At 42.3% G+C, this 22,633-nt stretch overlaps 1 protein-coding gene across 1 annotated transcript in view; it reads left to right on the top strand.

Moving 5' to 3' along the window:
• CAPN8 (calpain 8) overlaps positions 1–22,633 on the top strand; it is a 114,549-nt gene that overhangs the window by 65,062 nt on the left and 26,854 nt on the right. The window contains exons 8-11 of the mRNA XM_077485814.1: positions 168–242; positions 12,828–12,988; positions 14,704–14,894; positions 21,846–22,057. Coding sequence (XP_077341940.1) covers positions 168–242; positions 12,828–12,988; positions 14,704–14,894; positions 21,846–22,057 — 639 coding nt within the window. The remainder of the gene's footprint in view (positions 1–167; positions 243–12,827; positions 12,989–14,703; positions 14,895–21,845; positions 22,058–22,633) is intronic.

The raw sequence follows: 22,633 nt of genomic DNA, 5'->3' as shown, positions 1-22,633 counted from the left end.
GCATACACAGCTCAGATCACATTACCTGCTGACAAGCATTAGGAGCCAGAATAGACTAGTAGGCATCGGGGAAGGGGGGATGTTATTGAAATCCAGTCCTACAGGCATAGTACAGCACAGTATATAATTATACATTGTATTCTGTTTTTGTATCTCTTTAATTATAGAGCCCCAGAATGGAATTCTATTGATCCCAAAGTGAAGGCGGCTCTGGACAAGCAGTCAGATGATGGGGAATTCTGGTGAGTACACTGATTGAAATGAAACAAATTTCATACATGCTATTTGTAGATTTTTCTTATGCCGCGTACACACGATCGGAATTCCGGCTAGAAAAAGACAGATGAGAGCTTTTCATCGGAAAATTCGACTGTGTGTATGCTCCATCGGAATTTAGCTGTCCGAATTTCCACCAGCAAAAAATTGATAGCATGTTTTCAATTTTCCTGACGGAAAATATATATATTTGTATCTCGGGGTATATTTGGGGTTTCTAGCATCAAGTGACCCCAAGATACGTGGCCCCAAAGTCGAGTTACAAAATGTCAAGCACTTTTCTGCAGCAGAGAATTACATTTTGCGACCCGAATTTGGGGCCACATATCTCGGGGTCACTTATAGCTAGAAACACCAAATTTGGTATGCAAACAAAATAGAACTAGCACTACAACATATCCAATTTGGGGTTTCTAGCTCCAAGTGACCCCGAGATACGTGGCCCCAAAGTCGGGTCGCAAAATGTCATTCTCTGCCGCAGAAAAGTGCTTGACATATTGCAACCCAAATTTGGGGCCTCGTAACTCGGGGTCACTTGGAGCTAGAAACCCCAAATTTGGAGATGTTGTGGTGCTAGTTCTACTGTGTTTGTATACCAAATGTGGGGTTCCTAGCTATAAGTGGCCCCGAGATACGTGGACCCAAATTTGGGTCGCAAAATGTCATTCTCTTCTGCAGAAAAGTACTTGACATATTGTCCATATCTCAGGGTTACTTGGTGCTAGGAACCAACTTGTGGCATGTGACGTAGCAAGTGGACAAGCCACAACTTGGTCATGTGGCACTCGTGGCAGGTCACGTGGCACTCGTGGCAGGTGTCATGGCAAGTGGACAATACACAACTTGTGGCAGGTGATGTGGCAAGTGAACAATACACAACTTGTGGCATATGACGTGGCAAGTGGACAATGACATACAGCATATGTACTTGCCTTGCGATCGACATCCGTGACTTCTTCAATCAGGAATGCTGACAACTTCATTGATGTGATAAATATAAATGAAATAAGATGTGTGTGTTTTTTTGCACTGGTACACTGCAAGTATGAGAAGTTGATGTGACAGATGTATATAAGTAACTAACCATCTTCCCAAATTTCTAATTCAAATAGAAAAGATTAGAAAAAAATATAATTTAATAGAATAAAATAGAAAGAATATACAACCATCTTCTGAAATTCAAATTTCAAATAGAATAAATTAGAATTTCGAATAGTATGAATTCAAATTTTTTAATTAATTAATTTTAAATTTGGATAGAAAAGATTATATTTAAAATAGAAAATAGACTAGAAAAACGATAGAACAGAATAGAATATATTATATTTTATTCTGTTCTCTTCTATTGTTTTTCTAGTCTATTCTTTTATATTCTATTAAAAAATTTTCTATTAAAATCGAAATCATTATATACTAAATTCGAATTTCGGAAGATGGTAGTTTTATAATATATATATATTTCTTTCCGACATTCGAATTTCATATAGAATGAATTCGAATTTGAATAGAAAAGATTAGAATAGAAATAGAGAATAGACTAGAAAAACAATAGAACAGAATAGAATATATTATATTTTATTCTATTCTGTTCTATTGTTTTTCTAGTCTATTCTTTTATATTCTATTAAAATCTTTTCTATTAAAGTCAAAATTATTATATACTAAATGTGAATTTCGGAAGATGGTTTTATATATATATATATATATATATATATATATATATAGAAAGGCCAGTATGGTGGCCTGGAATTATGGGTGGAGCCCGGTGGAGTATATAACCAGCCCGTTCGCCTAGCTCCCTCGTCGGTTCCGGTGCGCGATATCTGATACGTCAGAAATCAAGGGCCGACTATCCTCGAGACCTTACAGTGAGCCGGGTTCGTGAGTTCCCAAGCTATTCCGCCCGCCTCGTGTCGACAAAGCCTTGTCGTTCGTCAGCGTCCGTCTGATTGCCGTCTGAGTCGCTATACTCAAATCGAAATTTTCCGTTGTCGTACAACACGTCCGGGCCGGCTGTCGCAGGTAGGGCTTCGGCACCCGTTTCATTTCATGTGTTACAAAGTCACGTAAACTAGATTCCTGAACTCACGAACCACTCACTCTAGATTGCACGAAACGTCTTAACTGTGGCACTCGTATTCGTTACTTCATGTCACTACCCCTTCTTCGAAAGAAGTCGTTATCACTTTTTCGGTACATGCCGTTCGTGCCACCAGGCACTTCGTTTCGTAGCACGTCGTTACTAAACTGAACGACTCATTTCTCTATGTTCGAATCGATCGAACCATTTCGAAATTACAGCTGTCTGCTTGTCACGTTAAACTGAGCACTCCGGACAATGTCAATCTCATGTTGTTCAAAACCATAGAAACGGTCGGACCGTTTCAAAACCGAATAAGGTTAAACATTTCAATCATTTCATGCCGTTTGTACTATGTCTGTCATTTCATTTCATTTCATTTTCAATCATTTCGAGTCATTTCAGTCTGTTATGTCGGATCATTTCATTTCTACAATTTTTAAATCATTTCATCATTTCTGTCACTTACCGCGCTCCGATACGAATCCCGTCGCATCTCCAATGCACCGATTCGCTTCGAAGTGCCCCAGGGTTCGGCCTCATTTCTGTACATGCTCCAGAGACTGAGTCACTCGCAGGTTCAAGCACGGTCCTTGATTCTAGTCTTTGTCATGGCTTTTCATTTCTGTCACTTATTACGCGCTAATTCGAATCCTGTCGCATTCTGCTATGCACCGATTCGTCCTGGCGTGCCCAGCTGCTACGCCTCATTTCAGTACATGCTCCAGAGACGGATTCTTTTATTGTAACCGTCAGTCCAGTCGTTGAAAGTAAAAAAAAAAAAAAAAAAAAGAAAAAAAAAGGAAAAAGTAGCAAAGCAAAATCGTATTACCTGCACAATGCTGGTTTAGATTATATGAGATGGCAGATGTATAATATGTGTGAGCTGTCTTCCCCCGCCTGAGCTCCACGCGGCGGGCCTCCCTCCCCGCCTGAGCTCCACGCGGCGGGCCTCCCTCCCCGCCTGAGCTCCACGCGGCGGGCCTCCCTCCCCGCCTGAGCTCCACGCGGCGGGCCTCCCCTCCCCGCCTGAGCTCCACGCGGCGGGCCTCCCTCCCCGCCTGAGCTCCACGCGGCGGGCCTCCCCTCCCCGCCTGAGCTCCACGCGGCGGGCCTCCCCTCCCCGCCTGAATTCCACGCGGCGGGCCTCCCCTCCCCGCCTGAGCTCCACGCGGCGGGCCTCCCCTCCCCGCCTGAGCTCCACGCGGCGGGCCTCCTCCCAGCCTGAGCTCCACGCGGCGGGCCTCCCCCCCCGCCTAAGCTCCACGTACTATGTGCAATTTGCGTTCCTGTGCAATTTGCAGTCTTGTGCAGTTTGCGTTCTTGTGCTGTTAATGTTCTCGTGCCATTCATGTTCTTGCAAAAAAAAAAAAAAAAGGCTGGCAGCGAGGACTACACGGCTCCGTTGTCTCCTTCTCTTGTCTCAGAGAGCGGCAGCCAAAGGTCCTTCAGAGCATGGACCATTCCCAGGCTAACAGCCGAGTTAAGGCGCAGGGGTGTACCCTTTCCAGCTACAGCCAGAAAGGCCGAGCGTTTCGGGCTCCTCTTTCCTCCCCCAGCCACGGTGGAGGATAGCACCCAGCAGGCCTCCCTGGGCTCTATCGCTGCTTCCATCACGCAGCTTCACACCCTGGTGTCATCTCTGACAACCTCAATATCAGAGGTTCAGGGTCGGGTGGCCCTCCTCGAGACCCGCCCATCCGTTTCTCCTCCAGCACCAGCATCCCAGGCAGTGGATAACATTATCGCAGGTACCCCTGGGCGTACACCAGTAGTGTACCCTTCTCATTTGATATCAGCCAACATCAGGAAGGACATCCTAGAGGGCAAGGACGTCAATCTGGCTTCCCTTCTTATCTCCATTCATGAGCTGGCAGAAAACAAAGCTTACACTTGGGGGGACGTGTCGGTGGTCTTCAAAGCCAAAGACCCCAGGCTGGACAGGAAGCTTTCTGTCACCGAGTTCACCTTGGCCTTCGGCATGTTGAGGGACATCATCTGCTCGGCCTCCCCCGGCAGGAGGGAGGAACTGGATCGTTACCTCCACGTGGTAGTTGACCTGGGTTATAAATACGGCGGTTTTTCATTTTATGACTATCACCGCTCCTTCTCCGCTAAGGCGGCCGCCAGGCTCTCCCAATTTCAGATGCCTACTGACTGGAGTGCCATGGACACCGAGCTGTTCTGCCGACACTTCGCGGGGCTGCGGTCTCCCCTCTGTGCGATTTGCCAGTCGGCTACTCACACCGCGACTTGGTGTGCCAGCTCAGGGGCAGCCCCACCCTTAGACGGTCCGTCGACCTCAGGTACTGCCCAGGGCCCACCGACGCCGGTACGCCTGCCGCAGACAGATAAACTGGGGCGCCCGGTCAAGACCATGGGAGGTGCAGCCATCTGCAACAACTATAACAGCGGGTCGTGCAATTTCAGTCAGTGCAGGCTGCTCCACGTATGCACGCGGTGTCATAGAGCTCATCCCAGGCTTATGTGCGAGGTCAAGCAGGCTAAAAAATCTTGACTAAGCCGGGTCGACGTTTCGTGGCTCAGTGTCTACCTCGCCAATCATCCCACCCCCTCACTTGCCGCCTACCTAGTTCAGGGCTTCACTCAGGGCTTTCATACGGGATTTGTCTCTCTCCCTCACCTCACATACGAGTGCCAGAACCTGCGGTCAGCAGCCACGGATGTACAAGCCATTGACCAGCTATTACAGGCAGAGCTAGACCGGGACTTCATCATAGGCCCTTTCACAAAGCCCCCATTTAACACCTGGCGAGTCAGCCCTATTGGGCTTGTCAAGGGCAAGTTCTCCAATAAACTCAGGTTGGTCTACGATTTGTCAGCGCCTCATTCTTCCTCTGTCCCCAGTCTTAATTCCCTTATCCCCTCTGAGGAGTTCTCCCTTAAATACGCATCTGTAGACATGGCCATCCAGGCCATTCTCAAGTCAGGCACAGGAACATGGCTCTCCAAGGCCGACATCTCAGACGCCTTCAAGCTCCTTCCTATCCATCCATCTCTCTGGTACTGGCATGGCATCAAGTGGAGGGAGCTCTACTATTTTGCCACTAAGCTAACCTTCGGGTCCAAGAGTAGCCCCTGGCTCTTCGACTCGTTTGCGCAGACTCTCGCATGGATCTTGCTGCACGTAGCCCAGTGCCAGGGAGTCATGCACTATTTGGATGACTTCCTGCTGATCGAGTCACCTGGCCCCCCTCCAGGGGATCTGGATAAACTAAGGGTGGTCTTCAATAACCTTAACGTCCCCATTGCCGAGCACAAGGTGGAGGGTCCAGCGCAGGCAATCACCTTTCTCGGGGTCAGCTTAGACACCAGCACTATGCAGGCCAGCCTCCCCCCGGATAAACTAAGCCGCATCAGGACGGTCCTGAGGGACTTCACCCGCGCCAGAAATTGCACCAAGAGACAGCTACAGTCCCTTCTCGGTACGCTTAATTTTGCCATGCGCATCATCCTTCAAGGTCGCGCATTCGTATCACGCCTGTTAGTCATACTGTCCCATTCACAAGACCCGGACCATGTCCTCAGCCTGGACCCCGCAGCTATAGCAGATCTTGCCATGTGGGAGGAATTCCTAACGTCCTGGAACGGCGTGTCCCTGTTCATCCCCTCCGTGTCCTCCTTTTCACCTCAGGTGGTGACCGACGCAGCGGCCTCCACGGGCTTTGCGGCAATTTTTGGCCACCTCTGGCTCGCAGCCCTCTGGCCTCCTCAGATACTGGCAATTCCGGGCTTCACCGAGACGTCCTCCCTGTCTGAGTCGTACCCCATCGTAGCGGCTGCCCACACATGGGGCCGCAGTTGGTCGGGTCAAACAGTGACCTTTTCAATGGACAATCTGGCCACTGCGGAAATCATTAACAAAGGCAGGTCTAAGTCTCTAGAAATTATGTCCCTCCTGCGGCGACTGGTCCAGCTCTCGTATTATTTCAATTCAACGTTCATTGTGCCTTTATCCCCGGTAAATTCAATCGGGCAGCGGACGCCCTCTCCCGCTTTAACTTAGTTTCCTTTTTGATCAGGTACCCGGAGCCGGACCAACATCAGCAGCTATCCCGGACTGGTCTCAACTGACCCTGGATTAACCCCACACCTAGTAGCCGCAACTCAACTCATCGACCTCTTCCTCTCAGACAATACCCGCAAGGCCTATCAGACAGCCTGGAGGGCCTTTAACCGCTTCTTAACATTTCACTCCACAGAGACCTCCCGGGTCAAGCAAGTCCTGGCCTTCATTGCCTATTGCCACTCGGAGTTGGCGTTGTCCTTTAACACGATCCGGTTATACCTGGCCGGGGTACAACATTTCACGTCCCTCCAGGACCCTGCCGAACCCTCCTTGTTCACTTTCCACGCCATTCGGGCTGTCATGCGCGGCATCCAGAAACGCCAGCCCACGGCCTCCACCAAACGCCTGCCTATCACAGGAGACGTTTCAGGAACATGTCTGATATTCTGGCCACTTCACCTTTCGGTCTCCACATTAGCATCATTATACAAGCAGCCATACACCTGGCCTTCTACGGCTTCTTACGGCCAGGCGAGTTTACCTCCAGTAGCCCCTCAGCTCGCATGCTGTGCAAGCACCACCTGGTCAGGCACGGAGACCATTACATCCTACACATAGCAGTCTCCAAGACGCAGCAGCTTAGCCCAGGTACGGACATACATTTTATAAAACCAATAACCGCTGGTGCCCGGTCGCCATTCTCACCCGCTTGTTAACCCTTCTGGCCGATCAACCAGGAACTGGCCCACTTCTGCCATTTCACGGTAAACCACTGAATGCAGCCCAGTTCATGGAGCATGTCAGGATACTCCTGGGCATCCTTCACCTCAATCCGGCTCACTACTCCGGACATTCATTTCGTATCGGAGCTGCTTCGACTGCCTCCCGCCAAGGGGTCCCGGTCCACGTCATCAAGGAATTGGGTAGATGGAAGTCCACCTGTTTTGCCCGTTACATACCCAATCCGCAAGTAGAGATGGCCCAGGCCTTTGTCAAGCTCACCCAGTAACAAACTCGAATCAATAAAGTGCAATCCCTACCTGTATGTTTTTGCCCCCTTATTTTGGTATACCCTACGTTAGGCCAGGGCACACTTTCAGGTCCATTTCAAGTAAGCGAGTTTATGTTAGCCTTGTTTGTCATCCTTATCCGTATCGGTCAGAGGGCTCTGGGCCATAAATAGAAAGGCCAGTATGGTGGCCTGGAATTATGGGTGGAGCCCGGTGGAGTATATAACCAGCCCGTTCGCCTAGCTCCCTCGTCGGTTCCGGTGCGCGATACCCACCCACCCATCCCCTTTCAGGGCATTTCTCAAGCATTATACTCCTCGGGAGAGTACTCATTTCACTCCATTTCATTTTCATTTCATTTATTACTCATTTCTCTATCTAGGGTATGCCCCCTTATTTTGGTATACCCTACGTTAGGCCAGGGCACACTTTCAGGTCCATTTCAAGTAAGCGAGTTTATGTTAGCCTTGTTTGTCATCCTTATCCGTATCGGTCAGAGGGCTCTGGGCCATAAATATATATATATATATATATATATATATATATATATATATATATATATATTTATTTATTTTTTTCTCGACATTCGAATTTCGTATAGAATGAATTTGAATTTGAATAGAAAAGATTAGAATGGAAATAGAGAATAGACTAGAAAGACAATAGAACAGAATAGAATATAGATACTATCTATTTCATTTTTAATTTCTTTTGCAGATTACTATTTGTTTCCATAAGATCTCCTGCAGACTATTAGCATCTATTTAAATTTTTTGCAGATCTCCTGCAGACTATTAGTATCTATTTCGTTTTCTCACCAGATCTCCTGCAGACTATTAGCATCTATTTCTTTTTCTTTTTTTTAGCAGATCTCCTGTAGACTATTAACAGCCATTTCACTTCTTCTTCTTTTTTGCAGATCTCCTGCAGACTATTAGCATCTATGTCTAAAGGAAATGGCTGTTCTAATGCAAAAAAAAAATGAAATAGATGCTAATAGTCTGCAGGAGATCTGCAAAAAATGAAATAGATGTTAATATACTGCAGGAGATTTGACGGAAATAAATAGAAATCTGCAAAAAAAGAAAAATTTAATTGATTCTAACAGTCTACAGGAGATCGGCAAAAAAAAAAAAGAAGTGAAATGGCTGTTAATAGTCTACAGGAGATCTGATAAAAAAGAAATAGATGCTATTAGTCTGCAGGAGATCTGGTGAGAAACAAAATAGATACTAATATTCTACAGGAGATCTGCAAAAAAAATTAAATAAATGCTAATAGTCTGCAGGAGATCTAGTGAAAAAACTAAATAGATACTAATAGTCTGCAGGAGATCTGCAAAAAATTTAATAGATGCTAATAGTCTGCAGGAGATCTTATTAAAACAATGGTAATCTGCAAAAAAAATAAAAATGAAATAGACAGTATCTATATTTTATTCTGTTCTATTGTTCTAGTCTATTCTCTATTTCTATTCTAATCTTTTCTATTCAAATTCGAATTCATTCTATACGAAATTAAAATGTCGGAAAAATATATATATATATAACCATCTTCCGAAATTCGAATTTAGTATATAATGATTTTGATTTTAATAGAAAAGATTTTAATAGAATATAAAAGAATAGACTAGAAAAACAATAGAACAGAACAGGATAAAATATAATATATTTTATTCTGTTCTGTTCTATCGTTTTTCTAGTCTATTTTCTATTTTAATATAATCTTTTCTATCCAAATTTAAAATGAATTAATTTAAAAATTTGAATTCATACTATTCGACATTCAAATGTATTCTATTCAAATTTGAATTTCAGAAGATGGTTGTATATTCTTTCTATTGTATTCTATTAACCACTTGCCGCCCGCCCTATAACAAATTGACGGCGGCAAAGTGGTTGCATAATCCTGATCGGACGTCATATGCCGTGATCAGGATTATGAGCCGCTGCGCGCCCCCAGGGGCGCGCATCGTGGCGATCGTTGTTGAGGGGTGTCAGTCTGACACCTGGCAACTACGATCTCGGTAAAGAGTCTCCGACGGAGACTCTTTACCATGTGATCAGCCGTGTCCAATCACGGCTGATCACAGTGCAAATAGGAAAAGCCGGTGATCGGCTTTTCCTCACTCGAGTCTGTCAGACGCGAGTAGAGGAGAGCCGATCGGCTGCTCCTCTGACAGGGGGGGTCTGTGCTGATCGATTATCAGCACAGCCCCCCTGAGGATGCCCACACTGGACCACCAGGGACGCCACCAGACCACCAGGGATGCCCAGGACAAGATATGCCACCCTAGACCACCAGGGATTCCAGTCAGTGCCACAATGGATGCCAATCAGTGCCCATAATGGATGCCAATCAGTGCCCACAATGGGCATCACTGATTGGCATGCATTATTGTTTGGCACTGATTGGCATCCATTAGTACAATATATTATAATACAATGCCGCCTATCGGTTCCCATCTGTGCCGCCTATCAGTGCCCATCCATGCCACCTATCAGTGCCCATCCATGCCCACCTGTGCCGCCTACCCATGCCCACCTGTGCCGCCTACCCATGCCCACCTGTGCCAACTAACCCATGCCCACCTGTGCCACCTATCCATGCCCATCCATGCCAATCCATGCCAGCTATCAGTGCCAATTTGTGCCACCTATCAGTGCCCATCCGTGTCGCCCATCAGTGCCACCCATCAGTGCCGCCTATCAGTGCCACATATTGGTGTCCATCAATGCCACTTCATCAGTGCCACTTCATTGGTGCCACCTCATCAGTGCCGCCTTATCATTGCCCATCAGTGTAACCCCATCAGTGCCCATCAGTGAAGGAGAAAATGTACTTATTTGCAAAGTTTTGAAACTGAAACAAAAAAAAACATTTTTTTTTCAAAATTTTCGGTATTTTTTTATTTGTTTAGCAAAAATTAAAAACGGCAGAGGTGATCAAATACCACCAAAAGAAAGCTCTATTTGTGGGAAAAAAATGATAAAAATTTCATTGAGTACAGTGTAGCATGACCGCGCAATTGTCATTCAAAGTGCGACAGCGCTGAAAGCTCAAAATTGGTCTGGGCAGGAAGATGTTTAAGTGCCTGGTATTGAAGTGGTTAAATTATATTTTTTTTCTATTCTGTTCTAATCTTTTCTATTTGAATTAGAAGATTCATTATGGAAGATGGTTAGTTACTTATACTTACTTATATATAACTGTCACATCAGCTTTTCATACTTGCAGTGTACCAGTGCAAAAAAACACACACATCTTATTTCATTTATATTTATGGTATCAATGAAGTTGTCAGCATGCCTGATTGAAGAAGTCACAGATTTCGAACGCAAGGCAAGTGCATATGCTGTATGTCATTGTCCACTTGCCACAAGTTGTGTATTGTATTTGTCCACTTGCCACGTCACCTGCCATAAGTTGTGTATTGTCCACTTGCCACGTCACCTGCCACAAGTTGTGTATTGTCCACTTGTCACGACACCTGCCACGAGTGCCACGTGACCCGCCACAAGTGCCTCGTGACCTGCCATGAGTGCCCTGTGACCGGCCACGAGTGCCAGGTGACCTGACATGAGTGCCATGTGACCGGCCACGAGTGCCACATGACCAAGTTGTGGATTGTCCACTTGCCACGTCACCTGCCACCAAGTGACCCCACATATGAGCAATATGCCAAGTACTTTTCTGCAGCAGAGAATGACATTTTGCGACCCAAAATTGGGGTCACATATCTCAGGGTCATTTATAGCTAGAAACACCAAATTTGGTATGCAAACACAATAGAACTAGCACTACAACATCTCCAAATTTGTTTCTAGCATCAAGTGCCCCCGAGATAGATGGCCCTAAAGTTGGATCACAAAATATTTTCGAATCCGGTTGAAATAGTTTTGAATGCGGTTGAAATAATTTCGAATCATGGCCACAAAGAATCAACATGATTCGAAATTATTTCAACCGCATTCGAAACTATTTCAACCGGATTCGAAAATATTTTTCGAAATCAAACTATAACATCTCCAAATTTGGGGTTTCTAGCATCAAGTGCCCCCGAGATAGATGGCCCTAAAGTCGGATCACAAAATATTTTCGAATCCGGTTAAAATAGTTTCAAATGCGGTCGAAATAATTTCGAATCATGTTGAAATCATTTCAAATTCAGTAGGAATATTTTCGAATTTGGTTGAAATATTTTCGAATGCGACCGATTTTTCGAATTCGGTAGAAAACTAAATGAAATCCGAAAACTAATTTAACGAATTTAACGAATATAACTAAACGAAATTAATTAATTAACGAATTAAAACTAAACTAAACTAATTTTTTCCTTTTGCACATGTCTATTTAGAGTCACTTTAAAGGGCCAATTCACGCTATGTGCGTTTTACCGCATGATAAAACATCTTTCACCGCAGGGACACAAAAGAAAGCAACTGTTTCTTATGTCTCCTATTCACACTACAATGAAGTCTAGTGCTATGCTGCAGCATGCTGCAATGATATGCAGAAATGCAGCATTTTATCGCAGTGCAAAAGGCTGAATTGCAGGACAGCGCCAAGCAGTGCAGTGCACTGCCCGACATTGAGGTGAATGAAATGTACATTTTTTACACTTCAAATAGAGCTTGTTCAAAAAAAAAGGAGCAGTGTGATTTGCTGAATCGTGCATCATACGACCCCCTAGAAACTGGTAAAAATGAGGGGCTGGAGCACCAAATTGCATCGATTTCATGAATTTGCCCTAAAAGACACAAGAACAAAAATGTAATATATTGCAACTTACCTGTGTTTAAATTTTGTGGCCTCGTTAGTTTTCCTTTTTTCAGGTTACAAATATTTTTAGCAAGTGCAGAAAATACATGTTAATTTTGCCACAAATACAGTGTCCTTGTCACTTCCTTTGAGATGACGTGGAAGCCGCAAATAATGTTATCCTTCTTGTGTTAACTACTACTCCCAACAACTCCCATGTAATGGAGATGAACAAAGACAGACAAATTTTAAGTCCAGTCTGGGTGACAACCATAGCTGCTTCCATAGATACAGTGGAGAGTGTAGCCACTGAGTTATTCATCGGTTTGCCCGATGAAAATAAAAATGAATGCAGCTAACGCATTTCAAGATTGATCATCTGTAATATATATATATATATATATATATATATATATTTATATTTTAATGTTGATTTCAGACATGCTTTAACAGATAATGAAAGTGTGGGAGAGCGAACAAGTAAAATGTGAAAGTCTGATAGTCTGATTTTATTTTTTTATTTTTTATAACATGTTGATGATTGTTCTCAAGGCATCACAATAGAGGGCCCACAAAAAACTGTAAAGAGAATCACAAGACAGGAAGGAAAATAAATGTTTCTTTCGTTTTTTGGACCCCCCCACATAGTTATATTTTGGTATTTGTACAGGATGGCATATTCCGATTTTATTCGAGAATATTCTCGTCTGGAGATCTGTAACCTGAGTCCTGACACTCTGACCAGTAAAGAGCAGCACAAGTGGAATACCACTCTGTTTAACGGGACCTGGGCTCGAGGTTCTACAGCAGGAGGGTGCCAGAATTACCCAGGTAAGAGACCAACTTGGATTACTTGGGACACAGGAGCCATAGGCTCTTCATGGGTGGGGCAACATTTCAATTCTCTATACCACATCCACACATTGGTAAAGGAGATCTATGGTCACTGCATACACTTTATTTTTTATAACATCAGCATTGTAATAGTAATGCAAACAAAATGTATTTTTGACAATCCAGTATAAGCTTACTTCTCTTTCTGCAACTTACTGGACTCCCTTGATATTTTGCACCTTCTCCTCTGCTGTTTACTTTCAAATTCTAAGGACTACATATCCCATGGTACTTTGCTGCCAACAAATGGTGATTCCTGTACTGACTCCACCTCCTAAAACTCCTCCTTTCAGCACCTTTGTAGTTCAGAAGGAAGGCTTTGGGAAATCTGTGACACAGCAGTGCCTGCTCACAAGACATAGTGAAGATGTGTCACAGAATTTAAGTAAATGTATGGGGATCGTCATGGTAAACATATCATATTCCTTTTCTGAATGACCACAGTGAGTGATGGGTACTGATGACTCCATGTGTCCATTCATACTTGAAGCAATGTAAGCTGTGTTTTCTATGCTTCAGTTTGTGAATGAACAAGAAGTCTCTGTGCAGAGCACTCCCCATTCATTTATCTGCAGTGCAGCTGAGGTTGCAAAGAAAGGATTGGGGGTCTATGACCTCAGTTATTTTCTCAGTTTCAAAAGTGAGACATCAGGGATATGTTTCGACCCCTGATGGTTTACCAAAGTCCTTACCCCCCACAGGGTTGTGAAAAAAGAATTCAGGGTTCATTAACATGGGTAATCTGGTCCATACGGTGTAAATTAATGGTTTGTTTGTATGGCTGGAGCCATCTATTACTCTAAAAAATTGATTCACACTGTACAGTTGTGGTTGAACTTGATGGACATGTGTCTTTTTTCAACCTGACTAACTATGTAACTATGTACAGGCCACAACGCCCATGTGAATAGCCCCAAAACCTCATTCACATACTGAGCTTTATTTATTAACTTAATACAGTTTTATCTTATGGAGATAGCAGGATTTTTTTAAGCTATGTTGTGTTTGTGTCCAATAATAATTAATAATAATAAAAGTCTATTTTCAGCAAAAATATTGTTTTTATATTTTCGGGGGGCTGTCAGGCTGTTTGGGACTTTAGGGTTTCTAACCCCCAATCTATACCAATCTCGAGTGGAAAAAAAAGTTTTGTCATACTTTTAAAGCGGAGTTCCAGGCAAAAATAGAACTAAGGTTTCAAGGTTTCAACAAAAGAACACAACACCACCCCCCCCCTCCCCTCGTTTTTTTGGATATTTTTTTATTTTCCTTTTTCATACCTTTTTGGTATTTTTTTCTTCAGGACTTCACCATGTCACCACAGCGAGGTACACCACTTCTGTGTTTTTTTCATGCCCTCCTTCTTCCCCCCCCCCCCCCCCATTGCCTTCTGAGACCCGCGTGCATTGCGCAACGCGCGCATGCGCAGTAGGAAGCTGGCCGTGAAGCCGCAAAGGGTCGGCTTCAGGTGCCAACATGGCAAGTTCCCAGGACAGGTAAGTGTCCTTATAGTATTTGTAGCGGCTGAATTTTAATTTTTTTTACCCAGGACTCCGCTTTAAGGTTGTCCTGATTTTAAAGGGCTATTGGGAAATCTCAAAAGTATGCAGTGAATAATTCCTACCTATAGATGTCATTTCTATTGTAAACAGCAACATTCTGGACGAACCCCCAGTTTCGGATAAAACTGGAAGAGCCAGATCATGATCACGATGGATCCTCCAAAGAACCTTGCTGTACCTTTATTGTGGGCCTCATGCAGAAGAACAGGAGGCGACAGAGAAAAATGGGCGAGGATTTGTTGAGTATCGGCTTTGCGTTGTACAAGGTTAGTGACTACTTTGTCCTTTGGGAAGGTGGCCTCTTCTCTAACACGCTATACAATTGTTTATATCGTTGGAGGAGAGGTCATGGTTTGTGCCTTTGCTTTAGTGTTAGCTATCCATATTACAACATCAGTATATGAAATCTTTTGTTTTAGAAATAAGCATTAAATGCATGACAAAGTATTCCCAAAGCACTATGGTTTAGCCAAAAAGACAGCACAGCAGACAATAATTGCTTTGCATCTTCCAGTGACAGAATTACATTTCATACTGAGCCATCTGATAAGGGATAAGTCATTGTTATAACATAGTTACCAACTGTCCCAGATTTGCCAGGACAGGTGTGCTTTATACCTATTTGTCTGAGCTGTCTGCACCCCGAGCGTTGTCCCAGAAATGAAGGACATCTCTTATTTGGTAAGTGTCCATGATGAGCATTAAATAAAATCATCACTATTCTGACTCCAGATTGAGCTACAGTCTGCCACGCACAGCTGCAGTGCAAAGTAGAGCCAGCCTGTCGCCAAACCTGTGGCGGTGGGGAGACGGGGACTTTTTGTGTGCAAAGAAATACAGTACCACATAAGCCAACACTTCCTGTATGGGGACACTGTCGAAAAACACATTTATAGTAGAGCAGGGAAGGGTTAGAACTTCTGACAATGTTTTATTTCTGTCTTTGCCTTTCTGCCCTGGCAAAACCCACAGCCCATTTCCCATACAGGTGTCACAAGCACAGGAAGTAGAAATGGGTTCACTGACGGAAATACTATCCTACAAAAAATGCACTTCCCCACTGTATCTAAAGATTTAATTGCAGCCCCAGCAGTGCCCATTAGTGATGTTACTCTGTGGCCATCAATGAGGCAAATCTGCCCATCAGTTATGCCATTCAGTGCTGCCTTTCGGTACCCATCAGTGCTGCCCATCAGTTCACATCAGTCCCACCTATCAGTGCCCATCAGTGCTGCATATTGGTGCCTCCTTATCAGTGCCATCTCGTCAGTGCTCTTCAGTGCCGCCTATCAGTGCCGCCCATCAGTACCACCTATCAATGCTACCTATCTGTGCTGATCAGTGCTGCATATTAGTGCTCCCTTATCAGTGCCAACTCATCAGTGCCCTTTGGTGCCGCCTCATCACCGCACATCACTGAAGGAGAAAAATTACTTATTTACTAAATTTTCTGACAGAAACTAAAACATTTTTTTTTTAAAGTTTTTGCTATTTTTTGGTTGTTTATTTTTTTTTTAGCAATAAATAAAAAACCCAGCAATGATTAAATACCACTAAAACAAAACACTATTTGTGTGAAGAAAATTATAAAAAAATTAATTTGGGTACAGTGTTGCATGACCGGGCAATTGTCATTCGAAGCGCGACAGTATTGAAATAGTTAAAGCTGTGTTCCAGCCGAAATTGTTTTTTTTAAAAAAAAGCAGCGGCTACAAACACTGTAGCCGCTTACTTTTAATAAGGAAACTTACCTGTCCAGGGAGTCCACGATGTCCCCCCCCCCCCCCCCCCCCAGGCTGATCTGTCCATTGGATCGGGTGCAGATGCCGCCATTCTCAGGGAAACCAGCAGTGGAGCCTTGCGGCTTCACTCCCCGCTTCCTGCTGCACAATGCGCGAGTCGCGCAGCGCTTTGTGAATGGCCAGCTTGTCTTCTGGGACACACACAAGTCCCAGAAGACAGCGGGGGGGCAGGTTTACTCGCCGCACAAAAGGATATGACGTCCTGCGCCACGGCCCAGCTGGATCGGAAGTACATTATGTACTTCATAAAGGAAGGGAAAAAAAAAACATTTTAATATCCAGAAGCGAGGGGTGGGTGGAACTCTGCTTTAAATAAATCTTTGTGTGCTTTCTGAATTTTTTTCCGCATGTTACTTCTGTGCAGGAACCTCCTGGACATAAGCCCAGTCTCTGCTGCTCTCTCTCCTTGTGCAGGGTGACTGGTCTTGTCTCCTCCCCCTCCTGTAGTTCTCAGCAGGCAACCTGTAGTGGGAGGAGCTGTTGGGTTCCTCCCACACTTCTGCTCTCTGAATAGGTAGAGAACAGTGGTGATGTCACTAAGAAACTTATTTATTACAAAGTAATGCCATTTTCACACTGAGTTTTTCAAGCACTTTTGCAGTAAATAAAAGTGCCTAAAAAGCTCTGTTAAAAAGCTTCCCTTTATAATCAATGAATGTGTTCACACTGGGGCGGTTCGCTTCCGTTGCGGTGAAAAAAAATCCTGCTTACAGCATTTTTGGAGCATGTTTTGGGAGTTAAAAAACTGCACCAAAAAAAATGCACCTTCCCATTCTAACCAATGGACAAAAATGCAAAACGCGCCGATGATGCATTTTAGGTTTTGAGTTTTAAAAGCCACACGGTATCTTGGTTTGGAAAAGCATTTGGTAGACACAAAGTTTATTTATGTGCTTTGTGACTATTAGGCTCCATGCACACTGGGCATTAAAATAACGTTAGAAAAAATGCAGTAGCTTTACAGTGAGTCTTTTAACATTTTTTAACGTTTTTGCAATAGCATTTTCTTAGCATTTTTCTGTGTTATTGCTTTTTAGTGTTTTTTTTTTTTTTTCAATGGATCAAAAATGTTAAGTGCTGGTCAGCCAAGTTTCTGAGTATTTATCTGCGTTTATGAGCGTTTGGCTTTTTTTTTGTGGTCAGAAAAACGACTCCTGAACGCGATTTTAGGGCGTTCAGAAATCAGCCCATAAACTCCACTGCTGATAAAAATCGAAAAAAGTCCATGTGTGCATGGACACATAGGATAACATAGAGGGGAGTTTATGGGGTGTTAAAAAAAAAATGCCCAAACTTCCAAAAATGGAAGCTGTTTTGCCTGAAGTTCAGCTGCTAGATTAGCAAAAGGGGGTGCTGGGTAAGGAAGTTGTTTGTATAATTTGTAGACTCAGGGATCCATCCCTCCTTTAAAATTGTATTGAACCTTGGAATGCTGACTTTCTGTTGTCTATAGTAATATTATATATTATTGATTGATATCACACTTTTTCTTGCAGGTTCCAAAAGAGGTACATTGACTTTGATGCCATTCCAACTATCACCCCTACACTTTGCATTTAAATAACAATGGAAGGAATGTGTGTTGCTGGTGCTTATGATGGAATTCTTCCAGTTCTCATCAGAATAATTTTTCATTATTTTGAAATCTGTACCATGTGAAGCTGAAATGGCAGGTCACATTTTATGTTGAATTGTTATGTTTAGTGGATGTCAGTATAATAGAAGGTAATATCAGCAATATCATCATGACGTCAAGGACCATAGGTGTGTGCAGTCTATTGCATTAGGGTGTACACTCCATAGCTTAAACACACACGTCTTTCTCTGCAGCTACACCTGAAAGTGAATTAATGGGAAGTGCTCTGTGCTGAGCGGCTGCATGTTCATTCACAAACTGAAGCATAGTAAACAGCTTACTATGCTTCAGTTATGAATGAACACAGTGAGAGAGTATGTTCACTGTGTTGATTTAGAAAAGGAACTATTTACAAGCCCCTTCCTCCGCTCTCTAATTTGAAACATCCCCCGTAGAAGCTGGGGGGGAGAAGACAGAAACCAGCAGCACTGCAGGGCGACAAGGGGGAGGGAAGCCTGAGAAGTAGCGGGAACTGACAACTTACACAGTGATTAGGGTGTGCCTAGGCACACCCCCTGTGCACACTTATGACAGGGACCTTGTTAGAAACAAAAATAATTTTTAGGCCCCCGGTCACACCATTAAATTAGGCCCCTTTCACACTGGGGCGGTTTTCCCCTGTGTAGCGCCTGTGTAGCGCCTGAAAAAAAGGCCCCTTTCACTCCAGTGTGGAGTGCTTTAACACTGGAGGGGTGCACTAGTAGGACGGTGAAAAAGGTCCTGCTAGTCGCATCTTTGGAGCGGTGAAGGAGAGGTGTATTCACCGCTCCTAAACAGCTCCTACCCATTGAAATCAATGGGGCTGTGCAGCGAAATCAATGGGGCTGCAGTGGCGCTTTGCGGGCAGTTTTAACCCTTTTTCAGCCTCTAGCGGGGGTTAAAACCGCATACCGCCACTAAAACGGCAGTAAAGCGCCCCAGTGTGACAGGGGCCTTAGAAAACATGTAAGTATGTATGCATAATGCATTCCATTTTCAGTTTCAGCATTAGGGCATTTGTGTTGCTTGTTGAGAACAATAAAGTTTTACTTACAAGGATTCCACTTTGAGCTGCTGGTTACTTTCTTGGATCCATGGATAGCTTAGGAACAAGGACGAGCCCCCACCCTGGTTTCGGCACACAATAGCCAAGGAGGTGACCCAGGGCTTGGGAACAGCAGACTAGACATGTGCAATTCATTTTGTTCCAAATTATTTTTTTAACAAATTTCAACAAATTTGTTAATTGGGAAATATTCTAATTAACGAAAACCCGTTAAACAAATTTTTCCTGAATATTCAAATTTGAAAACCTGAAATAATAACTAACTAATAATAACTTAACTATTACTAACTATATTTGATTATATTTTAATTATATTTGAATTTCCTTTCAAATTTGGCTGTTAGTGAACGAATACGAATTTATCTGAAGTTACGAATTATCCAAAATAATGAATGCCGTATCTAAACAAATGGAAGATAACAAATTAATAATAATAATAATAAAAATAATAATAATAAAAAGTTTTATTATTATTTATTCATTCGTTCCATTCCATTTGTTTAGATGTGGCACTCGTTATTTCTGGATGATTCATAACTCAGAATAAACTCGTAGTTGTTACGTTCACTAACAGCCAAATTTGAAAGGAAATTCCAACACCTATAATTTAATAGTTATTATTAATTAGTTAGCTAGAAAATTTGAAAATTCTAAAGAATAACTAACTATCTAATAATAACTAACTATTAAATTATAGATATTGGAATTTCCTTTCAAATTTGGCTGTTAGTGAACGTAACGAATACGAATTTATCTGAAGTTACGAATTATCCAAAATAACGAATGCCGTATCTAAATGAATGGAAGGTAACAAATTAATAAAAATAATAATAAATAATAATAATAAAAATGTTTTATTATTTATTAATTCATTCTGTTCCATTTGTTTAGATGCGGCATTCGTTATTTCGGATAATTTATACCTTCGGATAAATTTGTATTTGTTATGTTCACTAACAGCCAAATTTGAAAGGAAATTCCAATATCTATAATTTAATAGTTATTGTTTTGAATTTTCAAATTTTCTAACTATCTATTAAATTATAGGTACTGGAATTTCCTTTTAAATTTGTCTGTTAGTGAACGTAACGAATACGAATTTATCCGAAGTTATGAATTATCCGAAATATTGAATGCTGCATCTAAACAAATGGAATGAATTAATAAATTATTTAATAAATTAAAAATGAATAAATAATATATATTTTTTATTATTATTATTAATTTGTTACCTTCCATTCGTTTAGATAAGGCATTCGTTAGTTTGGATAATTCGTAACTTCAGATAAATTCGTATTCGTTACATTCACTAACAGCCAAATTTGAAAGCAAATTCCAATAGCTATAATTTAATAGTTAGTTATTATTAGATAGTTATTCTTTTGAATTTTCAAATTTTCTATCTAATAATAACTAACTATTAAATTATAGATATTGGAATTTGCTTTAAAATTTGGCTGTTAGTGAATGTAACGAATACGAATTTATCCGAAGTTCCAAATTATCTGAAATAACAAATGTTGTATCTAAACAAATGGAACAGAAAGAATTAGTAATAAACATTGATAAAAAGTTTTTATTATTATTGTTAGTTTTTATTATTAGGCTCCATGCACACTGGAGCTGATAAACTGCAGTTTATTGGAGTTTGGGGCGTTTTTTGTAAAAGCCCATAAACTCCACTCTATGTTAGCCTATGTGTCTATGCACACATGGACGTTTTTCAGCTTTAATGAGCAGTGGAGTTTATGGGCTTTTTTCTGAACGCCAGAAATTCGCGTTCAAAGTGCCGTTTTTCACCGCCAAAAAACGACAAACGCTGATAAACGCTTATAAACGCTCATAAACGCGCGTTAATTAGTGTTCGGCATTCTATTTTTTCAATGCATTGTGGGAGTTTGGAATGTACTGTGGGATTTTTGGAGTGTCCTCTGTGTATTTTTATTGAAAACGCCCATAAACGCTAACGCTAATAAACGCTCATAAACGCTAGTACAAAACGCTGTTAGAAGCAAGTTTTTCAACCAGCGTTTTCTGCCAGCAATCTGGCGTCCAGAAAAAGCTTTTTTGAGCTTCAGTGTGCATGGAGCCTTAATTTGTTATCTTCCATTCGTTTAGATGCAGTATTCGTTATTTTGGATAATTCGTTACTTCGGATAAATTAGTATTTGTTACATTCCCCAACAGCCAAATTTAAAGGGAAATTCCAATACCTATAATTTATAGGTTATTTATTATTAGTTAGTTCTTTCACATTTTCTTTCTTATTTCCAGATTTTCAAATTTACAAATTTTAGAATTTACGAAATTTCGATTCTAATGAATGACTGAAAAACTAAAAAAAAACAAGAAACAAACATGTTTTTCAGCAGTGCACATCTACAGCAGAGGTTGTATTGCTGTCTTTGTCTCTGTGGTAGTGATTCAGCTATTCTATTTGCCCTGGTGATCACTGTCACCAGCACAAAGAGTTATACAAATCTAAAATTGTACAGTTAGGATAGGAGTAAAAGTGGAGTTTTTCAATGAGAACAACTGTTCCTGTGACAGCTGTCTAAGTGGGGATTTCCCTCACTATTGAGAGATTTCCTCTTTATACTTTTCGTGTCTCCAGGGCAGGAAATAAAAGAAAATCTGCCCAAACAGACACAGAAAAATAAGTGACAGGGGTTTTAGGCATTTGTTTCCCTATCCGAAAAGTACGTTTTTGGTTTCAGATACATTTTAAAATCTTGTTTGTCTTTCTTAGTCTCAGGACCAAACAGATGTCCACTTCGGCAAGGATTTTTTTCAGAGGAATCCCTCCGCTGCTCGATCTGACACCTATATCAACATGCGGGAAGTCTCTAAGCGCTTGAAGTTACCCGTAGGGGATTATCTCATTGTACCCTCCACTTTTGAACCTTTTAAAAATGGAGACTTCTGCCTGCGTGTCTTCTCTGAAAAAGCTGCCAAATCCCTGTAAGTATAAGTGACAGGTCATACGACTTACCATGGCGGGAGTTCTTACCCTTCATTCCACCAACATAATACTAAAATAAAATAAATGATTGTACATGATCTGATTGGGCCGGTACATGCAGTAAGGGGCACAGAACATTTCTAGCCAGGGATCAGTGCCAGTGGTCACATTGGCAGAGTAGTGTTTTCTAAATTGTGATTTGCCGTTCAAAAAGACTCCTGTCAAAACGTTGTTTTCGTTTTTGCTAAAGAGAGTAATCTGTTGGTTTTTTATAGATTTATTTGTCATCACAGGGAGATATCACCCTACTTCTAGTCCCTGTGACAGTGGTCAAGAGTATAAGATCTCTTTAATGGGGAGGCATACAGCATTAAAAGCACTTTTTTGGGCTGGTGTTCTATTAGGCTCTGTTCACACATAGGCATTTTGAATCGCAGTCGGAACTGCGATTTCAAAACACCCACGTGTGAGTGGAGCCTTAAAGTGGTTGTTAAGCCACTCTGCCCACTTTATACAACCCTCTCTGTTTTCTAATGCTATGTACCCCTGTGTACATGCGTTCTAAAAAAAATGCT

This window comes from Lithobates pipiens, unplaced genomic scaffold (assembly GCF_037356315.1).
Source record: "Lithobates pipiens isolate NorthernLeopardFrog02 unplaced genomic scaffold, aLitPip1_a1.2 Scaffold_18, whole genome shotgun sequence".
NCBI classification, from domain to species: Eukaryota; Metazoa; Chordata; class Amphibia; order Anura; family Ranidae; genus Lithobates; species Lithobates pipiens.
The sequence above is the reverse complement of the archived record's forward strand: the minus strand, read 5'-3'. Positions and strand labels throughout refer to the sequence as shown.